The sequence below is a fragment of the Vespa mandarinia genome, chromosome 1 (assembly GCF_050613455.1).
Source record: "Vespa mandarinia isolate Hongniang chromosome 1, ASM5061345v1, whole genome shotgun sequence".
NCBI lineage: Eukaryota > Metazoa > Arthropoda > Insecta > Hymenoptera > Vespidae > Vespa > Vespa mandarinia.
This window is the reverse complement of record NC_140810.1, coordinates 9,821,146-9,845,778: the sequence shown is the minus strand read 5'-3', so window position 1 is coordinate 9,845,778 and position 24,633 is coordinate 9,821,146. Positions and strand designations below refer to the sequence as shown.

Sequence of the window (24,633 nt, the reverse complement as noted above, 5' to 3'; positions counted from 1 at the left end):
TAAAAGATTTTGTACCTAATTCAGCAATTTATCAAAACTGAAATAACAATTACAAAAATAACACTTTTCATTATATTTGCAATTATAAAAATTTATAAAGCCACTGTAAAACGCTTTTTACTATTTCTACATTGTAATGAATAGTTATCGCTAATAAAACATTCGTAAATGTAAAAATAAAATATGATATCAAGATCTTAATTAAGTAAATTGAAGAAAGCGCTTATCTTCTTTATGTTTGTTTTGTACTATACTTTACACGTAACAATAGAAAGATTAAAATTATGGTTTAATGTGATATAAATGATATTCTTTAGGCTAATCTGTATTAGCTTTTCTATTCATACACAAAAAATCGATGTAAATTATTTCACCGTTTCAATACTTTTCTTTTTTTCTAATAAAATTACTCGAAGCAATCATATTCTATAATTTAAAGTAACCTTAATTTTTCGTTAAAATTTTACAGTATATTACATGTACGCTTTAATTGTACCACTGCTTTCTTAATTTTAATACTGTATAGAAATTGTTATATTATCATTTAAAACTTTTTTTTACTTACTGAAACTGTGTGAAGTTCCTATATATGTAATCTTTCCTAATTTTTACAAATAATCTTACAAATATATATACTTATAATATAATTATAAAATTATATATTAATTTATAAAACACGTTGACTGTAATGAAATAATATGTCATAAATACTAGTAATAATAATAATTGTACAAATTGATCATTATGTAAATTAATAAAATTAGAAATCTCGAGTTGTATTTGTTTAACATTATTCTGGAATCATGTACATTATTTCATAAATGCAAATAAATTTATACAAATACAACTCGGAATCTACACAGTTGTACGAAAAAATCAGTAGATTCGGGCCTATTAGAATATCTTTAAAAATTACTAAATTTAATCAATAATTACAAATATAAACACTATAATGATATTTAAACATCTACAAAAATTAGTTATTTTGAAATGTAATCTTTTGCGGTCCTATATTTTAAATATGAATTGAAATCCTGTTTCAAACATATAATGGTGAACTTTTGTATATTTTTATTTTGTACAGTTATAAAGAATATCGATATTTTAATCCCTTTAAATTCGATATTTAATTTAAAATAATTATAAAGTATAATAACGATAAAAAATTAATAATGAATGAATGCAGATTACTTAAAATGAGACATTGAAAATAATCCGGACCGCAAAGGGTTAAAAAATAATATAATACAATTTAATTTATTTATTTTGTCTGTCTAATCACGTATGAGGTAGGAAAAGTCGGCCCAAATCTAAAGTACCTTACATGTGTTCAGTGCCATTACGAAGGCACGTTTCCTTTATTGCTAGTACAATTATTTTCACATTCTTCTTATTCTATATCACAGTGTGGAAAATGCTACGACTTTTGTATACAATACCATCAATACGTGTCATTCGATATAAACGCTGCTCATTCATTTTAGATTTTCAATTTAGAAACTGTTACATATTGTACATGTTCATATATTTTGAAAATAACTTCTGTTTTTTTTATTCTATCAAGATAAGTACAAATGAAATGAATGTATACGAACAATATAAATTTTAGACATTATAATGGTACCTACCGACTAAGGGGTAGTTTTATAGGTACTCAAATGATTGTGCAGCGATCTACCGATGAGTTAAAACCTCAAACGTTTACATCTTTAAATTAAAATGACTGCCTGCATTCAATTGAGTTATAAATCTCAATTTATATTTATGATTGAAGAGGTTGGTTGAATTGAGCTGCTAAACGTCGCTTTCCTGTAAATACTAGAAAGGAATAAAATTAATAAGAAGATTTACATACAAAATGGTAGAATAATAAAATTATCTTTATGTGAACAAACTATGCTTACATGGTTTAGTTGGAGTGTTGTGAATTTCATTTTTCTTATTATCAACATTATTTTCTTTTCCGAAATTTCTTGTGTTATTAACTTCACTAATATTGTTAGAATTAACGTCTTGTTTTCCTATGCAATCTTGCACGACTGTAATGCTTTCAGAGGACACATTCTTTTTCGGTGTCAGCGACAATGAAGGTAGCGGTAATTCGGATGGATGTGGTGCTATAACTAAATTGTGCTTAGTTGAAAAATAAGGTGACGTACGTGGATTTAACGGATTTGCAGCAGCTGGTAATAAGTTTTTGGTTGGTGATAATAAATTTAATGTATCATCCTCAGATATTTGATTCCAGGAAGGTAAAGTTAATGGAGGTACCTAAAAAGTAATTATTTCATATTAAAGATGAGCTTTTCTTCAATATTCCATAAAAATTTAGTTGTATAAATAATAAGTTCCATGTATTTTCTACAAATATAAATATATTTTGAAAAACTAATATTATTGTAATTATATAGATAAATTAATAAAAGATGATAAAAAACATTTTTCATAAAATTTCACCTAACACACTTACTTCTACGTTCGTAACCCGTTCATCTTGCGAATATAAAATCTTTGTTGGTGCTATCCATACTGAAGACTTCCATTGATTATCTGTTCTTATATCCACCTAACATTTATATGTATTTGTGTGTGTATATGTACGTGCGTGCGTGTGTGTGTGTGTGTGCATATAGTCGATTTTTTAATACATATATTATATATATATATATATATATATATATATATATATATATATATATATATATATATATATATATACATACATACATACATACATACATACATACATACATACATACATACATACATACATACATACATACATACATACATACATACATACATACATACATACATACATACATACATACATACATACATACATACATACATACATACATACATACATACATACATACATACATACATACATACATACATACATACATACATACATACATACATACATACATACATACATACATACATACATACATACATACATACATACATACATACATACATACATACATACATACATACATACATACATACATACATACATACATACATACATACATACATACATACATACATACATACATATTTACTATTTTATGTACATGTATGTGCATATACATGAAATGTATATTTATAAAATACTAAAAAAACTATTTTTATGGAAAACTAGTAGTAATTAATTTATAATATAAAATATTGCATATACCTCAGGTGGAGAATCAGGCTTAGGTGGAGGAGCTGGAAAATCGTTTTGTATAATTGTTGGTGTATGTATCAAATTTTTAAGAAAATCTCCATTGTTATTTTCAAATAATGGCCAATTATTTGATCGTTCTTCCGAATATGTTAAGACCTTCCAATGTTTTTCACAATCTTGTGTCCAAAAATGGTTATCTTCATCTTGTTTCCAAGAATTATGACCATTAATTACGTGTGTTATCCATTTTCCATGTTCTTCCAATGTGGAAGCATTACTAGATACATTTATACGTGATGAAGAATCACTTTCGAATGACTCATTGCTAGAGTCTGTATCATGATATGATGAACCTGATGCATACATTACAGGTAATGCAATACCAACAGCTGTTTCAATAAAAATACAAAAAAAATGTAAAAAGATAAATCAGAAATTTGTTAGAAGGAATATATTAATAAATAAAATAATTTACCTACCAGCTAATTTTTTATTAAGATATATTACTTTCTTTTTTCGTTTATCTTTTCGTGTATCTTTTAATATCACAGTACAAGGTAATGCTTGTAAAAGAGCTGTTAATGTTGGAAAACCATATTGAGCAGCTCTGCATGCTGAACCATTGACTGCTAGGTATGCAGCTTCAAAACGTGAAAGATTTAGTTGACCACCACAACTCATCATAACACGATATAAATTACATGCAAAGCAATGTAATGGAGTTAATTCTATGAAATTTTCTTCATTGATTGTTGTAAACTGAAACAAAATTCATAATACTATTTATATTTAATACTTGTTTTTCTCTCAAGTAAAGATAAAACATCATTTTACCTGAACAACATGAGATAAATCTTTTTTAAGCTCTTCAATATTACAAGTTTTTGAATAATATTGAGAATATTGTTGTCGAAATTCTTTTACAGGCGTTTTATATTGAGGTTGATCCATTAACACTCTGCGACATTGTAAAGCTAACTGCTGCAAGTGAGATTTATCTATTGCAACTATTACTGGTCCTGTAGCTAAATCTATAATCTAGTAATTAAATACATAAAATTCTTGTCAATGTCTGTATCAAAAAAGAACTTAATGGAAATATTGATAATTTATTATACCTTAACACTGTCATCAAGTTTCTGCATGAGTTGTAATACAGAATTACAGCCAAATAATTCTGGACGCAATGCATAGCCAAATTGTCGTAAGAAGTTCTGAACAATATTCGAAACACTAAGACCACTTTTTGTATGAGCTACTAGCTTTGATATTTGTTCACTGAGAACACGCAAACCCTCTTTTTCTGTCAAACTAATTTGCCTTTCACCATTACTTCCATCTTCGATTTTAACTACATCTGGTATAGCTTCAAACAATTCTATCAATTTAGTAAATCCATAATCTGATACACGACACTGATGACCAAAGTGATGATGATAAGATGGCACAAATTTATTAAATAACATTTTACATTGAGGAACATGTCTCAATAATTCTACAACCTAGTAACAAAATTTTATAAATGTTTCTTTTATATTATATTAATAATTAAATGTATTTTACCTCAAATGCAAATTGTTTTGTACGTTCTATTTCTTCTGCAGTTTGTTCACGTTTGGGGATAGCTATCATTTTATCGCCTCCATTAATTGTAGTCATAACAACTGTATTCTCTGATACTTCGCTAAGAATATCTTCAATTTCACATACACCATAATCAACAATATCCCATGGCTTAGCTGAATTCAAATATAATTTATTAGACATATTTTTTATTTTGCTATTATATATTAATTTATAAAATTGTCATTTCATATTTTTTTTACTTGCCTATTACTCTGCTATAAACATTTGGAAATTCTGAAAGTGTCACTTGTTTACTAGCTTTTGATTTTAACACTCTTAGTAAATCTGATGTAAAACGACGTACTTGAGCACGATGAGAAAGTGTTACTACTCGTTTATTTCCCTCTCCCATTACCTGAATTAATATTTACTAATTAGAAAATGCATATATGTACAAATTAACAACAATTACAAATCTTTTTTCAATATACTTGAACAGTATGTGTAAGTGCTTCTAATAAATCAATTAATTTGGTGAATCCATAATCAGCCACTCTACATTGTCTTCCAAAATGGTGATGATAAGCTGGAATAAATCGATTAAATGGTAGTTGGCAGTGTGGAGCAGTTTTTAGAAGGTCCACTAATTCACGACTAAATAAAGCCAATTGATTTGCCAATGGAGGACTAACACATTTATTTTCTGAAAAGAATGTGTATGAAAATGTACATTTAGTATTCCTTTACACTTACAGAGTAGTATATATTACGTTTATAATTAAGATTAATTAATATTATAGTAAGTTTACCTTCATGACTTTCATCGTGATCTTTATCTAAAGCCCAACTAAGGTATTTGACACTTCCAATACCTTGCTTTAATTGAACAAATGATAGACATGATACTAAATGTTCTAAAGGTACACCATTTTCTATCACCTTTAAATGTTCTTTAAATTCAGCTGCATAACAATTTGGCAAACTAAAACATGGTAGGAATATCTGATTTAAAGAATGCATTATTAAGTAATAGAAAAATTGTAAGATTTATTAAATTAACATTCTGTCATAAACATGTATTTAAAACTGTAATTTTATTTGCGATGATTAGACAAGAAAATAATAAGAAAAAGTATTAAATAAAGATAATATATTTATATATCTCTACTTCATATTTTATAATTTATAGTGCAAACAATAAAGTATTAATAAAAGAATTCCTTTGTTGTACAAAACTATAACAAATTTTATATTTTTTTTTTTGAAACGAAGAGAATGAAAACTGTAAAAACGTTTCTACATTATATAGTACATCTCAGAGTAGAAAAGCAATTAAGTCCAAAATCACTGTTTAAGTCCAAAATCAAAAATTACAGTACAGTACAGTAAAGTACAGTAATATTTCAATCACGTTATAAGAAATCATATTATACCAATACCGCGTTATATGGAGATCTATCATATGTATTTAACAGTTTTAAATGTTTATATATTAGTACATTACTCTCTGTTCATGCTTGATTCTCTATTGAAATAAAAAGAACAATACAAATCGAACTTAAAATAAAATATACCTGGGTAGTGGCAAACTTCCATTGTGCATAGTTAATAATTGCTGTATACGCGGGGCAAGTAATTTTAGAGAAACATTAACATTTGGCAAAGATGCCATTTCTTGCTCAGCCCAACCTTTATCAGACCATGGTTTTGATGTATGTTTAATACAATATGGTAATTCTACATATCCTTCCTAAATATATTAAAAAACAATCTTTTATACATCTATAAAACTTCTCAATATATGCAATGAATTATATAAATATAATATATCAGTATAAAAAATATCGCTTTATTGTATAATCAAATCTCAACAATGTTAGGAGCAAAAGCTCTACTAATCATTGAAAATATTCAAACTCGGCTATATGTTTAACATCATTTATGAAAATAAGAAAAATAATTAAATTAATTTATATAAACATAAATTATATAACTTACCTGAGTTGGAGTACTGAAACATGGAGATGGTGTATTTCTATGATCTGGATTAAGAGATACCATTCTTCCACTAGCATCTTCAGTGACAATACATACATCTTTCATTTTATACAATTCAGAAATACTAATAGATATCATAAAACGACTTTCATACATTTCTCGAAATTTAAAAAGTGGCAATTTATGACCTGGTACTTCTTGCAAAAGCATTACAATTTGTGCACGTATGAGTTGAGGATTTGGACCTCCAGTATGAGCATACGATATTAGTATACGCTTATATCCAATTTTACGACGATGTAATTGAGAAATTGCATATTGTGCATCTGGCAAAGAAGCTACTTTGACACTAGCTGCATAGTTACCATCAGATTGCATAAAAATAGATACATGCAAAACCTATAAAATAATTTTGATTAGAGAAAATTGTTATAAAACAAAAATAATTTCTTTAAAATAATTTAGCTGATGATTTACTGTTACGTGCTCCATGAAAATAGATGAAAGAATATGCTTCATTTCCTTTGGGTCAATGTTTTGATCTAAATTGCTTACTTGTAATTCAATAGGTGTATAACTTCCATTAGATGTACCATTTCCATTACGATTTATTGGATGAAAAAATTTCTAACAAAATATTAATATATCTTCTCAATATATATGTGTGCGTGTATATTATATACTATTTAGTATTAAAAGTATTATATGTGTATATATTTTACATATTATACATAATATAAATAATATATTGTATATTATAAAACTCACTTCTACTTCTTCATTTTCTGCATCATTTTGATGATATGGAGAGAAATGATTATTTTGTTGGTTTATAACTCGTATCATAGTACCTTCATATGGTGATGGTGTTCTGGTATTACGTATGAATACGGAATGTTGGTTCTACACAAAATTATGATATTAGATATAATGAAATAATATTTATATTTATAAAATAAATATTTTAATTTTCTATATACTTGTCCATTCCATTGATTATTTCGTTCATGTATCTGAGATTCATACATAGGAGATGGACTACGGCGTTTGAAGGTATTTGTTTGAGAATGAACTATATAACAAAGAAATAAAAAGTAATAATTATTGGTATAGAATAATATTTTTATTGTATTGTGTTCTCTTGAAAACATAATTTGAAAGGTTATATAATTGTGTCCTACCTGCCCATTCTGAAGCATGAATGAATGAATTGTGAGCTCCTCTGATAGGTCTAAGACATTCTGGTGTTCTTGATATTGTACCATTAGCAGCACTGTTGTCCCGAGCCTGCGGGGCATGTATTCGTTTGCTTGATAGTTTTGTTTTTTCCACCTTAAAATGTTATTTATTGTTAAATGTTATTTTATATTACAAGATATTCGTTTTTATAAAAATACTACATTTAACGAAAAGATTTAGAAATGTACCTTATATTGGTCTTCCCATAAATGACTAAATTGCTGAGAACCAGCAACTTGCCAAATCAATGGTGATTGAACTCTAGTTAGTTCATTATAAGTTCTGTTAAATGTTACATCACTATTTGATGAATATGGTCTAGCAACAATAATCGGTGGTTGTTGAATCATTCTAAAAATATGATATAATTAATAATTCGTAGATAAAATAATAGTACATAATTAGTATATTACTATATCATAGTTCAGATAAGATCAAAGCTTCTAAAGCTCACAGCCCAAATCGACAAGGATAAAATAAAATCGACTTGTGACTCCAAGGCTCTTTTTCGGAATATCATCATTAAATATGATTTAATTATTTATAAATAAATATTATAGAATAAATAAGACATACCCTGAAGAAATACTAACAGGAGCACAGGGTACTCCTGCCCAAGTAGTATATGGTCCTACCACAGGCGATGATGATTGATAATGTGGAACTTGAAGGGTTCGTGCACCCGCTATTGAAGCACTTGCACTATACATTTGCCTAGAAGAGTTAGCTATAATTTCTGATTCACTTATAGCACGATTTCGAGTTATGGAATTTCCTACAGTCAAGATATATTTAATTAAAAATTTTATATTATACATAATAATATATTATTTAAAATTATACTAATATATAATAATATCCTCTCTGTAATTTTAATTTGAACCCAAGAAACATATAAATATATATATATATATATATATATATATATATATATATACTATTTAAAAATTTGTTTTAAAAAAGATTTTATTATATACACTATACAGTTAAGAAGAAATATTCAAATTACATGATTATAAACTAAAGACCAGAACGTAAAGGAATTTATGTAAAAGAAAACTATTGTCAAAATAAAAACATAAAATAAATTTATAATTATATACCTTGACTTTTATTGTTACTGTTTCCTGTTTCCTTGTAAAATTTTACAGAAATCTTTGAGTCAAAAACATATTCTCCATCCATACGTTTCTGAGCCCTACAGAAAAGGTCACATTGTCATAAGATACAGTCAGCTGATAGAAATTACATGGCAATTTTATTTGTACATGACCTTGTAAAGTAACAATAAAATATACAAATACACTTACTTTTAAATTATTTAAAGGATCAAAAAAGTATAGTAAGTACATCATATTATACAAAATCTATACTAATATCTTTAATTAATTTTCGATAATCAATGTTCACAGAACAGTATATATCTTTAACAGAGCTCAACTTACCTTATAATAAATTAAAATCATCAGATTAAACTAAGGAATATACAAAAGTAAAAGTAAATAATATCAATGCATTACTTAAAATAACTAATTTTGAAATATTACCTAACTAGCTGTACTTTAACTAATCGAATGCAAAGTATAACCAAAACAAAATTTATATATCAACTATTTGGAATAATACTACAGTCGTTACATTGTTTGCTACAATTCAAATACTTCCTTACTTGTGTCCTTGCCTCTACTCTGCCAGTGCTGTTCAATGTATATATGACATTTTTTTTAAATATAAAATGATCCAATCACAAAGAAAGGAATTTAAAGGCGGGTTATTTAAATTTGAAGTAATAAAATATTGAGGCAAGATAGTTTAGATTCTTATTACATTTAAAACTTATAATTAAAGGATAGAAATTAACAAATGCTTGAAAATTATTAAATACGTACCTTCTTGCAGAAGTTTCTGAAGAAAAACGCACAATAGCAGTTTTAAATTGGATTCCTATTACTCGACCACCGCAATTGTCAGACAATTTTTGAAGTCGTCGTTTAATAACTACAACATCCTTATCTTCAGGAAGATTATTGACTATGAGATCATAATATTCGCTAATCTGAAAAAGATATATTACAATATATGCAAACATTACAACAAAAATTTTTAATGAAAGTTATTAATTCTAAAAGAAGCTAATTACTGGTTATATTTCGAGAATATATAATATCAATTTATATAATTACAAGGTATAATAATATATTATAAATAATACAATATTAGAAAAGAAAATATTTCATAATGCACGATACAGTAGGATGTACCTGATAAATATATATTTAAATACATATAGAACTGATCTACAAAACAGATTAAGAAAAAATAATCATTTGTTAGCATATTTTACTATGTAAATACATGTAAATATTACAGTATTACAAAATGCATAATAAAATAACTGAATTAATTATTATAAAAAATATTTATGATTTGCTGATATTATAACTTATTGCGATTATCTAATATTATAACTTGCATGTTCATATATTTAAGATGATTTCAATTAAATGTTAATTTGATTAAAGCAAAAATTTTTAAATTAATAAAAGTAAACTTACCTTTAATAAAGGTCTAGATGGCAATGGTTCCATAAGATCCATAAAATCATAATGTTCATTAGCACATAGTATCAATGCTTCTGAGGTACTTTTATTATGAAGAAGTATCACATGAATTTTTTTTCTGTATCGTAAATCACTAAGATCAGCAGCAAAATCAATATCTCCTGATATTAAAATTATTGCTGCTGGACTACCATGAATATCAGCAAATCTTCTGATAGACTGTTTAAGTTTTTCATCGGCAGCATTTTTACATGTTGCAGCAACATGTATTAAATTAACCTAATAATAAAAAAGAGTGTAAAAATATTTAACATAAAAATGATTATTTATCTTAACAAAAAATTTATAATTATTATCTATCTCTTTAATTTAAGCTAGTTTTATCTATTAATCTATTACCACTATATTACCTGTGCATCATTTAATTCTTGCATTACTTGATTACTTTCTTTTTGAACATCGCAAACAACAATAAATTCTGCTTCTCGGTAACCACTAAAAAATTTATCTCTAATCACTTGCGTAACTGCCATAGCAGATCTTCCTTTTGGGACCTACAGAAGGCACATATAATAAAAATGTTTGGTATAAACCATATGGTCTTATAAAATCAACAATAAATGAATAAATATTTCCATAATACATTATAGTGTATTATATTATAGAAAAATATAATATATAATAAAATAAATGTGTGTAATAATTTTGAACTAACATGACAATTTTCAATATCCCAAAATACTCCAATTGGTGGCAAATATGTGGGTAAAGTTGGTAAATTAACAGAATTATCATGATGAAGAAAGGAGCAGTCATATCTATAATGACCGAATAATGGAGATACAGAAGTCTTAGATTCTATTTTAGAAGCATTGTCATTATCAGAACCAGTATCATATGTTAGTTGATTTGCATGAATATCGCTTGTTTTAAGGGATGAAATTTTTTGTGCAGATAATAACTGCAATAATTTTTCATTTAAGTCTTTCATCTAGTCTTAGATATCGAAGATAAAAGTTTACAAATCCTTATCCTGGCATGTGCTTTCAAAATTCATAAGTATTCTTTCAGAATATATACTGCAACATATTAAAAATAGACTTAATAAAAAATTTTCCTATAATATTAGTGTAATAAATATTTCAAAATTATTGGTATATTTAATATTTGCTTTACAAAGTATAAAGTATAAGCAATGATCTTTGAACATATAGTATTACGTTAAAACTTATTGTAAAAATACTTTATCTTTCAAATTTGATTTATATAATTACCTTTATATTAGATATCAATGAAATTATCTTATGTTATTACAATTTTTATCAAAAGTAATATCTAATAGATAATTAATAATATATTGCATTATAATTTAATTGTATACAATAATATTAGAATATGTATGTATAAACAATGAAGAAACAAGTAAAAAATATAAAAGATTACTGCTTGTACTAAGAAATATTTTCTATGTATAGAAATTAAAAAAAAAATTATAAATTATAAGTTATTTTACGCGAAAATATATAGTAAAAATACTTGAAAAATCTTATTATCTAGAAATATCTGTAGTTACCTAAGAAATCAGCCCATTATTTTGTATATTTCTATTCATTACGTAGAAATAGTTATACGTAACTTTGCCTCGACGTTTTAATATACATACAGAGCATGGAAGAATAAAGTATATTAAAAGAACAGTAACAGATCTTTTAAAAAGCCATAACCAGAATTCGCACATGAAGAATAGTAGTGTATGCAAGTAAATATTTCTCTTACTTGATCCGTATATTCCGTTTTCTTTATACTTCTTTTTATTGCTACTACTACTATACAATGCACAACACGAAACGTTTACTTCGATAAAAGTGTGTATAGCTAACGTGCATATACAAAAGATAAAGAGCGCAAGGAGGTAAGCAGAAAACGAATGCATCGATTTCTTTGTGAATATAGCTTAAGCTATTTAATATCTTTTCTCTATGGTTAAAAAATCTCATCGATTTATTATTTTGTATTACACTAAAACTAAAAGTTTATATAAATTTTTAGAAGTATAAAGTTCGAGATAAGAATATTATATTTATTTAAATATTTGAGGGTATATTCGTAAATAATAAATTCATTTAGAAATAATATTGATGCAACAAATTTATATCATTTAAATAATTTTATTAAATTTGATAAAGTAAATATGAATCATCATTAACTAGTGTGGATAGTGTTTTATAATTGCAAATTGTATATAATCTCTATAATTAAACATTGCTGTCTATTTGTAAAACATTTAAGATATAATATTTTTAGTTATAAAAACATGTCTATATTTATATTCGTATACAATAAAAGAAATTAATTCTTGAGAAATGGTTCTTGATTGGGTAATTCTCATATATTTCCATTAGTACTGACCAATCAAAATTTTACAAAACTATATTACAATTTTTTAGATTTTCAGAATCAATGCGAAGATGCATATAGTTACGTACACACAGCCACACACACATTACACTCATTAGAAAAAGCTGACGAGTATCTGAATTTTGAGTGACAGAATAAGTTTCTTTTAAAAGGTAATTCTACGCTATGTTAAAACCAAAAGCTCTTACGCAAGTTTTGAGTCAGGCGAATACGGGTGGAGTTGAAAATACTTTGTAAGTAGTAAATTAAATATTTAACTTAGTACAAACTTTGTCATATTTGTTAACCTATATACAATATCGTTAAGTGTATTATAATATATATTTATACATCTATTTATACAAGTAAAATGAATAAAATGTATATTATATTGTTAAATTATATTTTTGTATCTTATAGTCAATTATAGTAAATTTTATTTCGTTATGTATTAAATAATAATACATAATAAATAAAATTACAGGTTACTCAACAGAGATGGTGGTTTATTAGCTTATAGTGGCTATGGAGATAAAGATGCTAGAATAACTGCTGCAATTACAAGTAACATTTGGTCAGCTTATGAAAAGAATGGAAGAAATGCATTTAAAGAAGACAAATTACAATTTGTTTTGATGGATTGCGTGGTAATCATGTAATTTGTGTAAAATTATTTCATGCAAAATAGACAACTTTTTAAAGTAATATTTTGAATAATTGTCTTAAAAATCAAATATATTGTAGTCCATAATTCTTAATAGATACAAATAGGATTTTATAAGGTATTAAAACCTACAATATAATAATAATAAATTAAAACTTTTTCTTGATAGTTGATTATTTTTTATTAGCAAACTAAGCATTATAATTTTAGATTATAATTAAAAATTCATAAATATCTAATTTTAGGAAGGCAAAGTGGTGATTACAGAAGTAGCAAATTTATTATTATGTTTGTATGCTAAAGAGAATGTGGGATTTGGATTATTAAGAGAAAAGGCACAAGCACTTGCTAAATATCTTGATCAACCATTGAAAACAATTGCTAATATGCCTTAAATAAGATTTTATATGTAATATGAAAATTATAATTTTAGATACTATTATAATAAGAGCATGATAATAATGTTCATATTTATATACATGTTTAAATATTTATAATTTGTATTATATGTGTATATAAGCATATATAATAATAAATAAGTTTTTATATTTTAATATTTTTTGTACTTAATGATTATTATGATTTATTATTGGTAAAATATTATTCATAAATACTTATACGATATTTATATGAAAATAAAGATCTTAGATGTTTGATTAAATATAAATAAATTTTATTATAAAATTTTTACTTAATTTAAATAATAAAAGATACAAATAATTAGGATTGTGATTTGTTATGAAAGTTTATTTATTTTATAAATAATATAATATAACTAAAAATAGAATTTAATGAAATTATATTTATATATTTGAACAAAAATTAAATGTTTATAATGTCTTTATTGTAATATTAAAGCGTAAAAGTTATTTTTTGAAATGACGTTTAATAAATATAATCTTTTCAATAATAATAATTTATAGAGAATTGCATATAATAATTATTTTGCGTATTATTTATTGCGTATAATAATTATTGCATTTGAAGTTACTATACTATTTTATAAACTAAAGTTACTGTAAAATGACATTTAACTTTATTAATCGAAATTTTTTTTGTTTATATTAACAATAAATGTGCAAATAATGATCATAAAATGGTATTACTTGTGACATTACATGCATGCATGCATGTATTATAAAGATATAAAAGATTTATATATTTTAATTTTTATAAGTATTCAATTATGTATACTTATTCAGTGATTATTTTTTTTCTTATTAATTAATTCTTAATCAACTATATTGTTAAAAATGTGTGTTTACATTAGTTTGTTTATTTGTGCATTATTTGGATAACTATAAATATATAATCGTGTATAAGGTATCATTTAAATACAAATTATTAAATAATGTTTTATATTATAGATAATATGTAAACATAGATCCTTTTTAATGTAAAGGTATTTTAAAGTGAATTTTGAAAATAATATCAAAAATATAAATTTTAACCTAATTTTCATATTAAAATAATAAATTCAAAATATTTTAACAATAATATGAATGTATTCTTATACATAGTTACTATAGAATTTATAAATTCTACTATTATTCATTTTTATTTATATTTTCAATATTCATATCTTTTAAAGCAAAATATGAATATTTCCTAAGTTATGTAATTATTTATTAAATATACAAATTATAAATTTATTTTAATCGGAATATTTCATACATACATAATTTCAAAAAGGCTATAATTTTGTGACATAGTACATACTATCAAATTATATGTGAAATATTTCAAATATATATTATGTAAATAAAATATAATAACTTCTACAAATTTAATAAGATTCAATTTATTACTAGCTCTAATTTGCCATAAGAAAATTAAGTTGAAACATAAATTCATTTATTTCTGTTTATTATATTTTTTGTGCTATTACTTTTTCTTACACTTCTTATAAATAGTAATATTAAAGGGTTATTTTTATTTTTTTATTATTATTATTATTATTATTATTATTATTATTATTATTATTATTATTATTAATTAATTAATTAATTAATTAATTAATTAATTAATTAATAATATTTTAATTTATAATTAATAATAATAATAATAATAATATTATTATTATTATTATTATTATATATATACCACCCTCATATTAATAATTAAATATTATATTTATATTCAGTTCAGAATTTCATTTATAAACGCATAAATTCTTTTACAGGTTGAGAATTATATAAATTTATAAATATTAACATTAACTAAACTAATGAGATATATTCAATTAAGGAAGAAATTGTTATATTGGTTGAAATATACATAAAAATTGAATTAATAATAATGATCCTAATGTTATTAACGAATTATTGTTTTACTTCTTAATATATTTGTCACAAAAGTAATTGATATTGCAATCAATAATTTTATCAAAAGTATTACAATTATTTAATGATTTTAAGTTTCAAAGTTAATAAACCTATTCTTAATAATATTTTTATTACATTTCTTTATAAAATAAAAACGTAATTTATTGCTAGTGTCATTGATCTGTTATATCGAAATATTAGGATTATACATATATTAGATTTGTCAATAAGTAATATGTTTGAATGTTCAGTAAAAAATACTGCATACAGTGTTGTTTATTTAGATATAAAATACTGGAAATTCCAACGTTACTTATTGACCAATTCAATACAATATTGTATTAATTATATTTAGAATAATATATTTTAGGTACATATATATATTTTTTTCTTATTTAATTTCTAAATATGCATATATTGTCTAGGATGATTTTTTAATAGGCCTGGAACAATTGACGAACAATGTCTATTGCAAATTTTCTCAGTATTACTGTTACTAAGAATCATATATGTTGTGTATATGTACATATATTGTACGAGGTCACAAATTAATCGAAACTTATAAAAACGAAATATATATTTCGCTAATTCATTACCTTCTTAATGATTTTACTTATTATTAAAAGGACAAATATATATGTAGCTAAATATTCTACATCATCAATAATTATTATTTTTTGTGATTTTATAATTTTTTGAATATTTACCTGTTTTATAGCATAAGGCCCAACATTGTGATCTTAGAGAATAATGTAACAAGTTATTTTCTTTAAAAATTTTTTATTGTTTCAATACTAATATGTATCTGAAGACTATTTAACACGTTGATCCAGATACTGAAAGTTATAATGCTAGCTATATAAATATCATGTACATTATGTTTTGTAGCGGCAGTGCAAGGTAAGTAATTTAGAGAATCTAATAATACAATTACAAATAAAAAGAAATTTTATACAAAAAATTTGATACAAAAGAATAAACTATGCACTACCACGGATATCTATATTCTTTGTAGAAATTTTTTATGAAAAAGATGACTTCCATAAACACTATTGTCCGTAAACTAACTCAGTAAAGCTAAAACATAACTTTAGCTATTGTTAAATAACTTTGGTTATTAGTAACATGTTTGCCATTTTACCCCTAGTATGTCTCCTTTGAAAGGAAATCACTGTAATGTATTTAAAAAAAAGAATGGTATTCTCTTAAAATTGTTAATTTTTATAAAATTGTAATATATTGAGTAAGTGAAATATCCTCCATGCAAGTAGTATCTTCCATTACAACAAATAAACGAAAATGTAAATATCTTCATTAATAATGAAAGTGTAATAGTTTCCACTTTAAAAGTTTCATATATAATATTGCTAAATAATAAATATCTGTAGAAAATATAATTAAAATTTTTACAGTTCTGCATATTATTCTTTTGCAACATTACAATCATGTAGAAATGAAACCTTACAAATGGAGACTATACAAATCTTAAAAAATAAACTATTAACTAAATAAACAGATACAGTCTTCATCTTCTTGCTGCATAGTTGATTTAATTAAAGGAGGCAAGAAGGAATAAGGGACGGATTTAGATTACATGCGAGATCCCTTCTGTTGTAAGACCTAAAATACAACCCCATAATTCAAATATTTTGATTGTTGGAAATAAGCAAAATTAAATGAAATGAACTTATCAATATTTATACAATTTTAAAATCATTGATATTTTATTGCATTATTTAAAATTTCTTTTTCATATAAATAATGTATAATATATTATTATTGTTCAGCCTCTGCTATATTGTTGTTATACAGAATTATTTTATTGCAAATATAACTTATAAATTCGATTAAAAAATAAAAAAAGTATTTTTAAAATACAATAATATAGAGAGAAGTAACAAACTGTATAATCAATTAATATATATGATGTACTAGTAATATCTTAAACATCTAAAATTGAAATCAATGATCTTGTTATTAATAAAATTATTTATTTGTTTTCATATTATAATGTGTATTTCTTAGTAGTAAATAATTAATTTCTTTACTAAACAATATTATAACCAAATAAATAAGCGTAATATATAATAAACTAATTGTAACATGCATTATTAATTCATGCAGGATACAGGGCAAAGAGAAACCAAACCAATGAGAGAAAAAAATCTTTATTAAATCAATAGCATGCGTTACAATAATAGTAATGTGATACATACAACAAATATCAGAGGCAGAACATGCTCATGCAAATTAATGTAAAAAATTTTGAGTTGATATAAAGTTAAGTAAAAATATGTTCAGTTCTATTAAAAATTAATAAAATATGTTCTTTATAACAAAATTAAAATCATGTAAACTCTTAATTTTAATGTTATATGTAAATCTATCTTATGAAAAATGATCATATAAATGAATATTTTATGTTATTTATAAGATTTCACTTTATATTTTCAATTTCATTTTTATAAGTGATTTTTTTTTCTTTTTTTAAATTTTAGTTTTATTATTTAATTATTGCAAATAATAGAACATAAAATTTGTAAATGTCCATATATAATAATATAAATAAAATGATTAGAGGCTAATAGTGTTATTCCAAAAATTGCATATAATATTAATTATCTTTAGCCATTATACTATATATAAATACATAAAAAAATATTCCAAGAAAGGTGCTTAAGTTAATACTGATAAAATATGTTTTATTCATTAATGTGCATATGAATATGAAACTATGCACATTAGGATATTTATATGAATGTCTTTCATGTATATCCATTTAATAAAAAAGCTACGAAGAAAATAATCATCATATAGTTTTTGTAGTAAAATGAAATATATTGAACGTAATATTCGTTCAATATACAAATTATATTGTACATAGCTATTCTGACTAGGACAAGAACTTAAATAGAGGGTATGGGAAAGTGTACCTTAACACGATCAGTTGATTCCTGCTCCTTGCTATTGATTTGACTTGGTCCATATTCACGACTCACAACACATAGGAATTCAGCATGGTCATCATTTCCATAATTATACTGGGAGCCTATATTGATTAGCTAAAAAGAGTAGTTGTATAACTATTAAAGTAAATTTACTATGTAATAAATTTATATTATATAGAATTTTCTTTAATATAATAATATAATGTAAAAGACGTTAATGTAAACATAAAATTTCAAACTTGTGATATAATTAATTAATCATAAATTATTTTGTTATATATTAAATACCTGTTCAAATTTCCATCCATCTGACATTGTTGACACCATTTGTGTTAATTCATCCTCATGACATTGCAATACTCTATAGACATGTTTCTTTGAATCTCTTAAAGGTCTTGTATCTCGCATTATAATACGTTCCTTAACTAGTCGAATTAGTTCAGTAATATTATAAAACTCTGCCTCTTCTAATACACCTTCTTCAGTTAAGTCCTTATTGATAACCAATTTGCCATGTCTTAAATAGTTTAAGATAGGACTAAAATATGTTGGATCACGGTCTATTAAGTAAGCACCAGTTTCATCCTATAAAAAAATCTTTTAAGTCACTATATCATATCACCATACACGTAGTTGTATTGATTTAATCAATTCACTTTTTCGATACAAGGTTAATATTATATTTACATTATATCAAAGATTCATAAACCATTTTTTAAACAGGTTATTTACACGAATAATCTAGTTTTTATATAATCTATTTATACGATCAAAATATGATATATATTTATTATACAATATCAATTGAATTATGTAGATATATAATTATATTTTTTTTAGGTTATAAAACATTTAAGGACACAATACTGGTGGCCTTAAATTTATTATGGCTTTAAATATAATATAATATTTATATGAATGCTTATAACACAATAAAAAGGATTATATTAAAAGATTTTTATTATATGTATTATTTTCGTTTCACATAAAATATGCAACAAGTAATAATAAGTCATAGTTAAATAACCTCACAATAGGAACTAACCCTGTCCGATATAAGGTCCGAATCTTCTTGACAAAGTCGATACAGAAATGAATTAGGATCCCGAGACAACGTAGTTTTTGAAGTTAAGAAATATGTTCCGCCCACATTTAATTTTACCCATTGTATATTACAACGTTGCTGCATGTTATTTTCTGTCATTTCGTGTGAATTCTCGCTGAAATTCGCCATGTCCGCTTCGACATTCATATATATATATATATATATATATATATATATATATATATATATATATATATATATATTCATATGTATATATATATATACAAACTATGCACAGATTAAATTTCCAAAGAAGATTGGCATCTCTCATTGTCTAAAAGTGAAGATATGGCGGATGCATGAGTCTAGACGAGGACACACGAGAATTGCAATAATTACTCAATAGAGGCAGCATTAGTTCTCTGCGACGCTTAACTAGTGTTTCTTATTATCCTAGTCTGTCCTAGTCTTTATCTAGAAATCCAAGTAATCGTTTGTATTATTTCAAGTCATGATCACAATGTCTTAACCTAGTTATGACCTAAGGCTTTATATTCACGATTTATAGTATATTATTACGTACATATACGTTCGAGAATTTTATAGAAAAAACACGGCAAAAATACTTGTCTTCTTCTTTTTTCTTTTCTATTCTGAAACTGAGATGTACTTTGAACCTATAAATATGTTTCTAGCTTCATGGATAAATCTATAAATAAAGTGCTTCCAAAATTTTCGTATCGAGTTATGTCGATTTGTTATCGATTTTGAATGTTTCGATACGATTAATGAATAGTAATTATAAGTGACAATAAGTATAGATGCAAAGCGCCCTCATGAAAAGTGTACTAATTTTCAAGTGGCAAACGCGCTTAACCACTATCTTCAGCAAATGTTTTCTTCCTTTGCTAGCTCTGCTGACTCGCTGGCCTCTACTAACAGAGAACCAGCAAAATGGACGGTATCGCATTAAACGCGTCAGATCATGTCTTAGAAGTGATTTTCTCTTATTTAGATTTACACACTTTAAGAAACTGTGCATTGGTATGTAAGAGGTGGTATAGATTCTTAAGGGATGAAAATAACGATGTATGGAGAATGCATTGTATTAGAACATTAGCTCAAGAGGCACTTAGTTCTGATTTATTATCATCAGTACCTACTTACAAAGCAAAGCTTCGAGCATTTTATCATGCTTGGAATCCGAATGATTGTTCACGTAATGTTTATATCAAGCCAAATGGATTTACTTTACACAGGTATGTTCTGTGATCGAACGATCAAATTTTCTTGTTTGTAATCATGTATTTATTTTATTTTACTGCTATTTTATAATACGTTAATGCTCCATAAATCTTTAAAATTTTTTCTTTCAAATTATCATCAAATAACAAAAAATGTTCATTTTTTTATCTGTCATGGTGAATATGAAATGTGAAATATATGCTTAAATGAGCATTCATAAAAAAGTTTTATGTTGTGATAAAAATCATTATTAAAAAGCTATACTTTTACACTATCATTTTTTATATTAATCATTATATTTACTTTAATATCTTTGTAGGAATCCTGTTGCACAAAGTACAGATGCTTGTAGAGGTAAAATAGGTTTTCGACATGGACGTCATGCATGGGAAGTGATATGGGAAGGACCTTTAGGTACAGTAGCTGTTGTAGGTATAGCTACAAAAGAGGCGCCTTTGTTATGTCATGGATATGTAGCTCTGCTTGGTTCTGATGAACACTCTTGGGGATGGAATCTCGTTGACAATCATTTATTACACAATGGAGATGCACAAGGAAGTTATCCATTACTTAATAATGCTCCAACATACCAGGTGAAATTTCTTTTTGATTTGATTTTAATACATCAGTAAAAAGTGATGGAATAAATGATTAAATTATTAAAGCTGTATTATTCTAATTTCAGATAGGAGAAAAAATTAGAGTCATATTAGACTGTGATGATAACACATTGTCATTTGAGAAGAATTATGAGTTTCTAGGTGTAGCTTTTAGAGGTGATTTTTTTGTTACTACTTTTAATACTCGATTAATCATTTAGTAATTTATTACACAACATTCTATATTTATTATCAATTAATCAGCATCAGAATACATTTTACAACTAACTGCACAGGGTTACCAGATAAAAGGTTATATCCATCGGTTTCTGCAGTATATGGAAATTCAGAAATATCAATGGTGTACATAGGGCCACCTCTAGATGGCTAACGTTTTACTTCCAACAAAAAAATATATTTGAATACTTATCTAAAACTACATTCTGCAGTTTGCTACAGAGCTTGTGGCATCTTATATCAACGTATCTACGTTTCAGTAGATTTAGCACACTAAAAGATATGATTCTCTTATTAGAGAATGTGTGCCTACTAAATTACATGGTTGGTAATATTGTAAATAGTTAGTTCTATTATTGTATTTAAGATGGAGTGTTATAAATCGCACAACATCATTAAATTATTTAAATTTTGTTTTTATCAAATCCACATTAAGATCATGTAATGGTCATAAAATAGGATAAAAGTATTTTTATGAATTCCAACCATATAATTTTAATACTATACTGGATATATATATAGAATTTTTTATCATATTTTGGCCAGTTCATAAGTATAAGAAGTAAATTGACTATTTAACTAATTTGGCAAATTTAATTGGTTTAAATTTTCAAATTAAATTTTTTCGATATTAAATTATTTATTAAGAAAAATTAATTGATTACATGACATAATCACTAGTTAATTTAAATATGATAAATGAATTAAAAAATCTTTCAATTTTTTATATTTGCATATGGTCAACATACATTGAACATAGAGAGATTTTATTTAAATTCATTTTAGGCTAAATTAATTTTATTTACATTTATTTTTAATTTTATTTAAAATTATTTTTAATTTATAAAAATTCATATATTATTTAGGCTAAAATTTCATATATTAAATTTTTAATCCATTTTTAGAATTTTGTATATTTTGTGTGTATTTATTATATTGATTTTGTATATTTAATTTATAGTTTCTTTTAATTACTTAGTATCAATTATTTAGAATATATGTATATTTTATATATTTTATCAGTATTATTTATTTGTTGGATATTTAATGCAAATATTGCAATTAATGCAATTATTTTATAATTCTTCAATCAAAGAGTCTGAACCTGATGTACATGCATAATATTTTTGTTTCTTACGAAAATTATGACGATATAATTTGTTTATATAGCTTTGATTTAAGAATTTAATTTTACATATTATAATTTGATTTATTTTATATATTTATTTTTAGTTGTAGTTATAATATGGATGTTATCTGATACACTAGTCATTACCCAAGAAATGTGTTCTACTATTTCCTATTTGATTGTATGCAAGTATTGCAATAGTGTGAAAAATTTTATAATAGTTCGCGAAAACAAGATTGAATGAAACACTGTTAAAAATGATGAATCTTTTGAAAGATTCCTTAACTTATATAAATTCAGGGTCTTTGTATGTTTATAAAATTATACATTAAAAGTATCATATAGTTCTTATGGCCTGTAAACTAATTGTATATACACATACATGCATATACATCATAGAAAAAATATGAGATTTACATATAAACATATTTTCCGCAGTATGTTAATATGTGCAAACTAGAATGTATATGAATTTTGTGAATACATAAATAATATTAATCCCAATTAATATTTATTAAATATTATAAAATAAGTTTAAGCACCATCACAGTTGGCCCTATATAATCGTTACTTTCGGTATATCTATATTCCATTTTATAGTAACCATCATTTATATCATTATATAATCTTGGAATTTTTTACAATTTAATATAATACAATTCGATAAAAATGAAGACAAGGATTAAGTCCTCTACCAAAAAGATATTCTGCAATTATATTATTAAGATGTTCTATGGTTGTAGTTTTATTTCTATTTCATTATTTAATCAACTTTATTCATATTTAAGCTCATATAATATTATAAGTGAATACTAAAATATAACACAAAATTATTTTTCGATTTGTTTTTGAAGTTTATCCTTAAATTAATATTAATTTATAAGACAAACGTAATCCTTGATACTTTTGAGTTTCTATAAAATGCTCTAGAATGATTAATTACATAATTAAAGAAATAATATTAATAGATTGGATTATATGGACAGATTATGAATGTAATAATGCTTACTGTACAAGATATTAATAAGTTCACTCCTCTACCTCAGTAACTATACATGATTTTGGATAAAGTCTTTAAATTGTATTATATTATTTTAATTATTTTATTCATACTATTGATTAGAAATTAACAACATTAAATCCATTTTAATATAATGTAAATATGATGTATAAAATTTTGTACCACTAATTTATTGTGGTAAAGTGCACAAGAATATTTCACATTTAAGAAACGATTCTAATATGCTTTTAGTATCTATATTGTAAAAATTCTTGTATTAAATACATACATGATATGTATATCATAAACTGTTTGTCTCTGTTAAGTATTCATAAAATAATGGTGTTTTATTATGAGATTTAATACCAGCATCTAGTTTAGTAGAAAGTGATTGTAGATATTATTGTAGGTACATTATTTATAATGTATATTATATATATACATTATACACACATACATATTCATTGAATGTAGTCGGAATTAGTTTTTCTAAACTTTTGTAC

At 24.5% G+C, this 24,633-nt stretch overlaps 4 protein-coding genes and 1 long non-coding RNA gene across 13 annotated transcripts; 3 read left to right on the top strand and 2 right to left on the bottom strand.

Moving 5' to 3' along the window:
* Positions 1–1,628: 1,628 nt before the first annotated feature.
* Positions 1,629–12,469, bottom strand: Marf1 (meiosis regulator and mRNA stability factor 1-like protein). 6 transcript variants are annotated; one of them, XM_035876496.2, is made up of 25 exons: positions 12,116–12,469; positions 11,258–11,621; positions 10,953–11,096; positions 10,537–10,821; positions 9,871–10,037; positions 9,085–9,179; positions 8,558–8,756; positions 8,170–8,332; positions 7,924–8,074; positions 7,723–7,814; positions 7,511–7,645; positions 7,220–7,369; positions 6,743–7,141; positions 6,319–6,494; positions 5,554–5,726; positions 5,236–5,447; positions 5,009–5,159; positions 4,742–4,917; positions 4,297–4,680; positions 4,013–4,216; positions 3,658–3,937; positions 3,188–3,567; positions 2,471–2,566; positions 1,905–2,271; positions 1,629–1,818 (listed from the first exon to the last, which is right to left on the bottom strand). In XM_035876496.2, the coding sequence occupies exons 2-25, from the start codon at positions 11,531–11,533 to the stop codon at positions 1,763–1,765; spliced, it is 4,911 nt and encodes a 1,636-aa protein (XP_035732389.2). In that variant the 5' UTR covers positions 11,534–11,621; positions 12,116–12,469; the 3' UTR covers positions 1,629–1,762. The 6 variants fall into 6 exon arrangements, with proteins under 6 accessions (XP_035732389.2, XP_035732390.2, XP_035732392.2 ...); XM_035876497.2 differs by lacking the exon at positions 2,471–2,566; XM_035876499.2 differs by lacking the exons at positions 9,871–10,037; positions 10,537–10,821; positions 10,953–11,096; positions 11,258–11,621; positions 12,116–12,469 and adding exons at positions 9,427–9,456; positions 9,529–9,644.
* LOC146873293 (uncharacterized) lies at positions 9,186–10,130 on the top strand. Its single transcript, XR_014983036.1, has 3 exons — positions 9,186–9,323; positions 9,394–9,783; positions 9,881–10,130. It is a non-coding gene; the product is annotated as an uncharacterized LOC146873293 (long non-coding RNA).
* A 529-nt stretch (positions 12,470–12,998) lies between the features above and the next one.
* On the top strand, positions 12,999–14,157 carry Lamtor2 (Late endosomal/lysosomal adaptor, MAPK and MTOR activator 2). The gene is made up of 3 exons (XM_035876511.2): positions 12,999–13,193; positions 13,424–13,586; positions 13,849–14,157. The coding sequence occupies exons 1-3, from the start codon at positions 13,126–13,128 to the stop codon at positions 13,996–13,998; spliced, it is 381 nt and encodes a 126-aa protein (XP_035732404.1). The 5' UTR covers positions 12,999–13,125; the 3' UTR covers positions 13,999–14,157.
* A 1,958-nt stretch (positions 14,158–16,115) lies between these two features.
* On the bottom strand, positions 16,116–20,151 carry inc (BTB/POZ domain-containing protein inc). Of its 2 annotated transcripts, none has more exons than XM_035876447.2 (4): positions 19,921–20,151; positions 19,164–19,460; positions 18,861–18,989; positions 16,116–17,547 (listed from the first exon to the last, which is right to left on the bottom strand). In XM_035876447.2, exons 1-4 carry the CDS (start codon positions 20,125–20,127, stop codon positions 17,518–17,520), a joined length of 663 nt encoding a protein of 220 aa, XP_035732340.1. In that variant the 5' UTR covers positions 20,128–20,151; the 3' UTR covers positions 16,116–17,517. The 2 variants fall into 2 exon arrangements, with proteins under 2 accessions (XP_035732340.1, XP_035732341.1); XM_035876448.2 differs by lacking the exon at positions 16,116–17,547 and adding an exon at positions 18,487–18,718.
* Positions 20,152–20,830: 679 nt separating this feature from the next.
* Positions 20,831–24,347, top strand: Fsn (F-box synaptic protein). Of its 3 annotated transcripts, XR_014982429.1 has the most exons (5): positions 20,831–21,179; positions 21,485–21,758; positions 21,851–21,941; positions 22,061–22,325; positions 23,235–23,352. XR_014982429.1 is itself a non-coding variant. In XM_085658832.1 (4 exons), exons 1-4 carry the CDS (start codon positions 20,875–20,877, stop codon positions 23,372–23,374), a joined length of 810 nt encoding a protein of 269 aa, XP_085514958.1. In that variant the 5' UTR covers positions 20,831–20,874; the 3' UTR covers positions 23,375–24,347. The 3 variants fall into 3 exon arrangements, 2 of the variants coding, with proteins under 2 accessions (XP_085514958.1, XP_035732339.1); XM_085658832.1 differs by lacking the exon at positions 22,061–22,325 and having other exon boundaries at positions 23,235–24,347; XM_035876446.2 differs by lacking the exon at positions 23,235–23,352 and having other exon boundaries at positions 22,061–22,688.
* Positions 24,348–24,633: the final 286 nt, after the last annotated feature.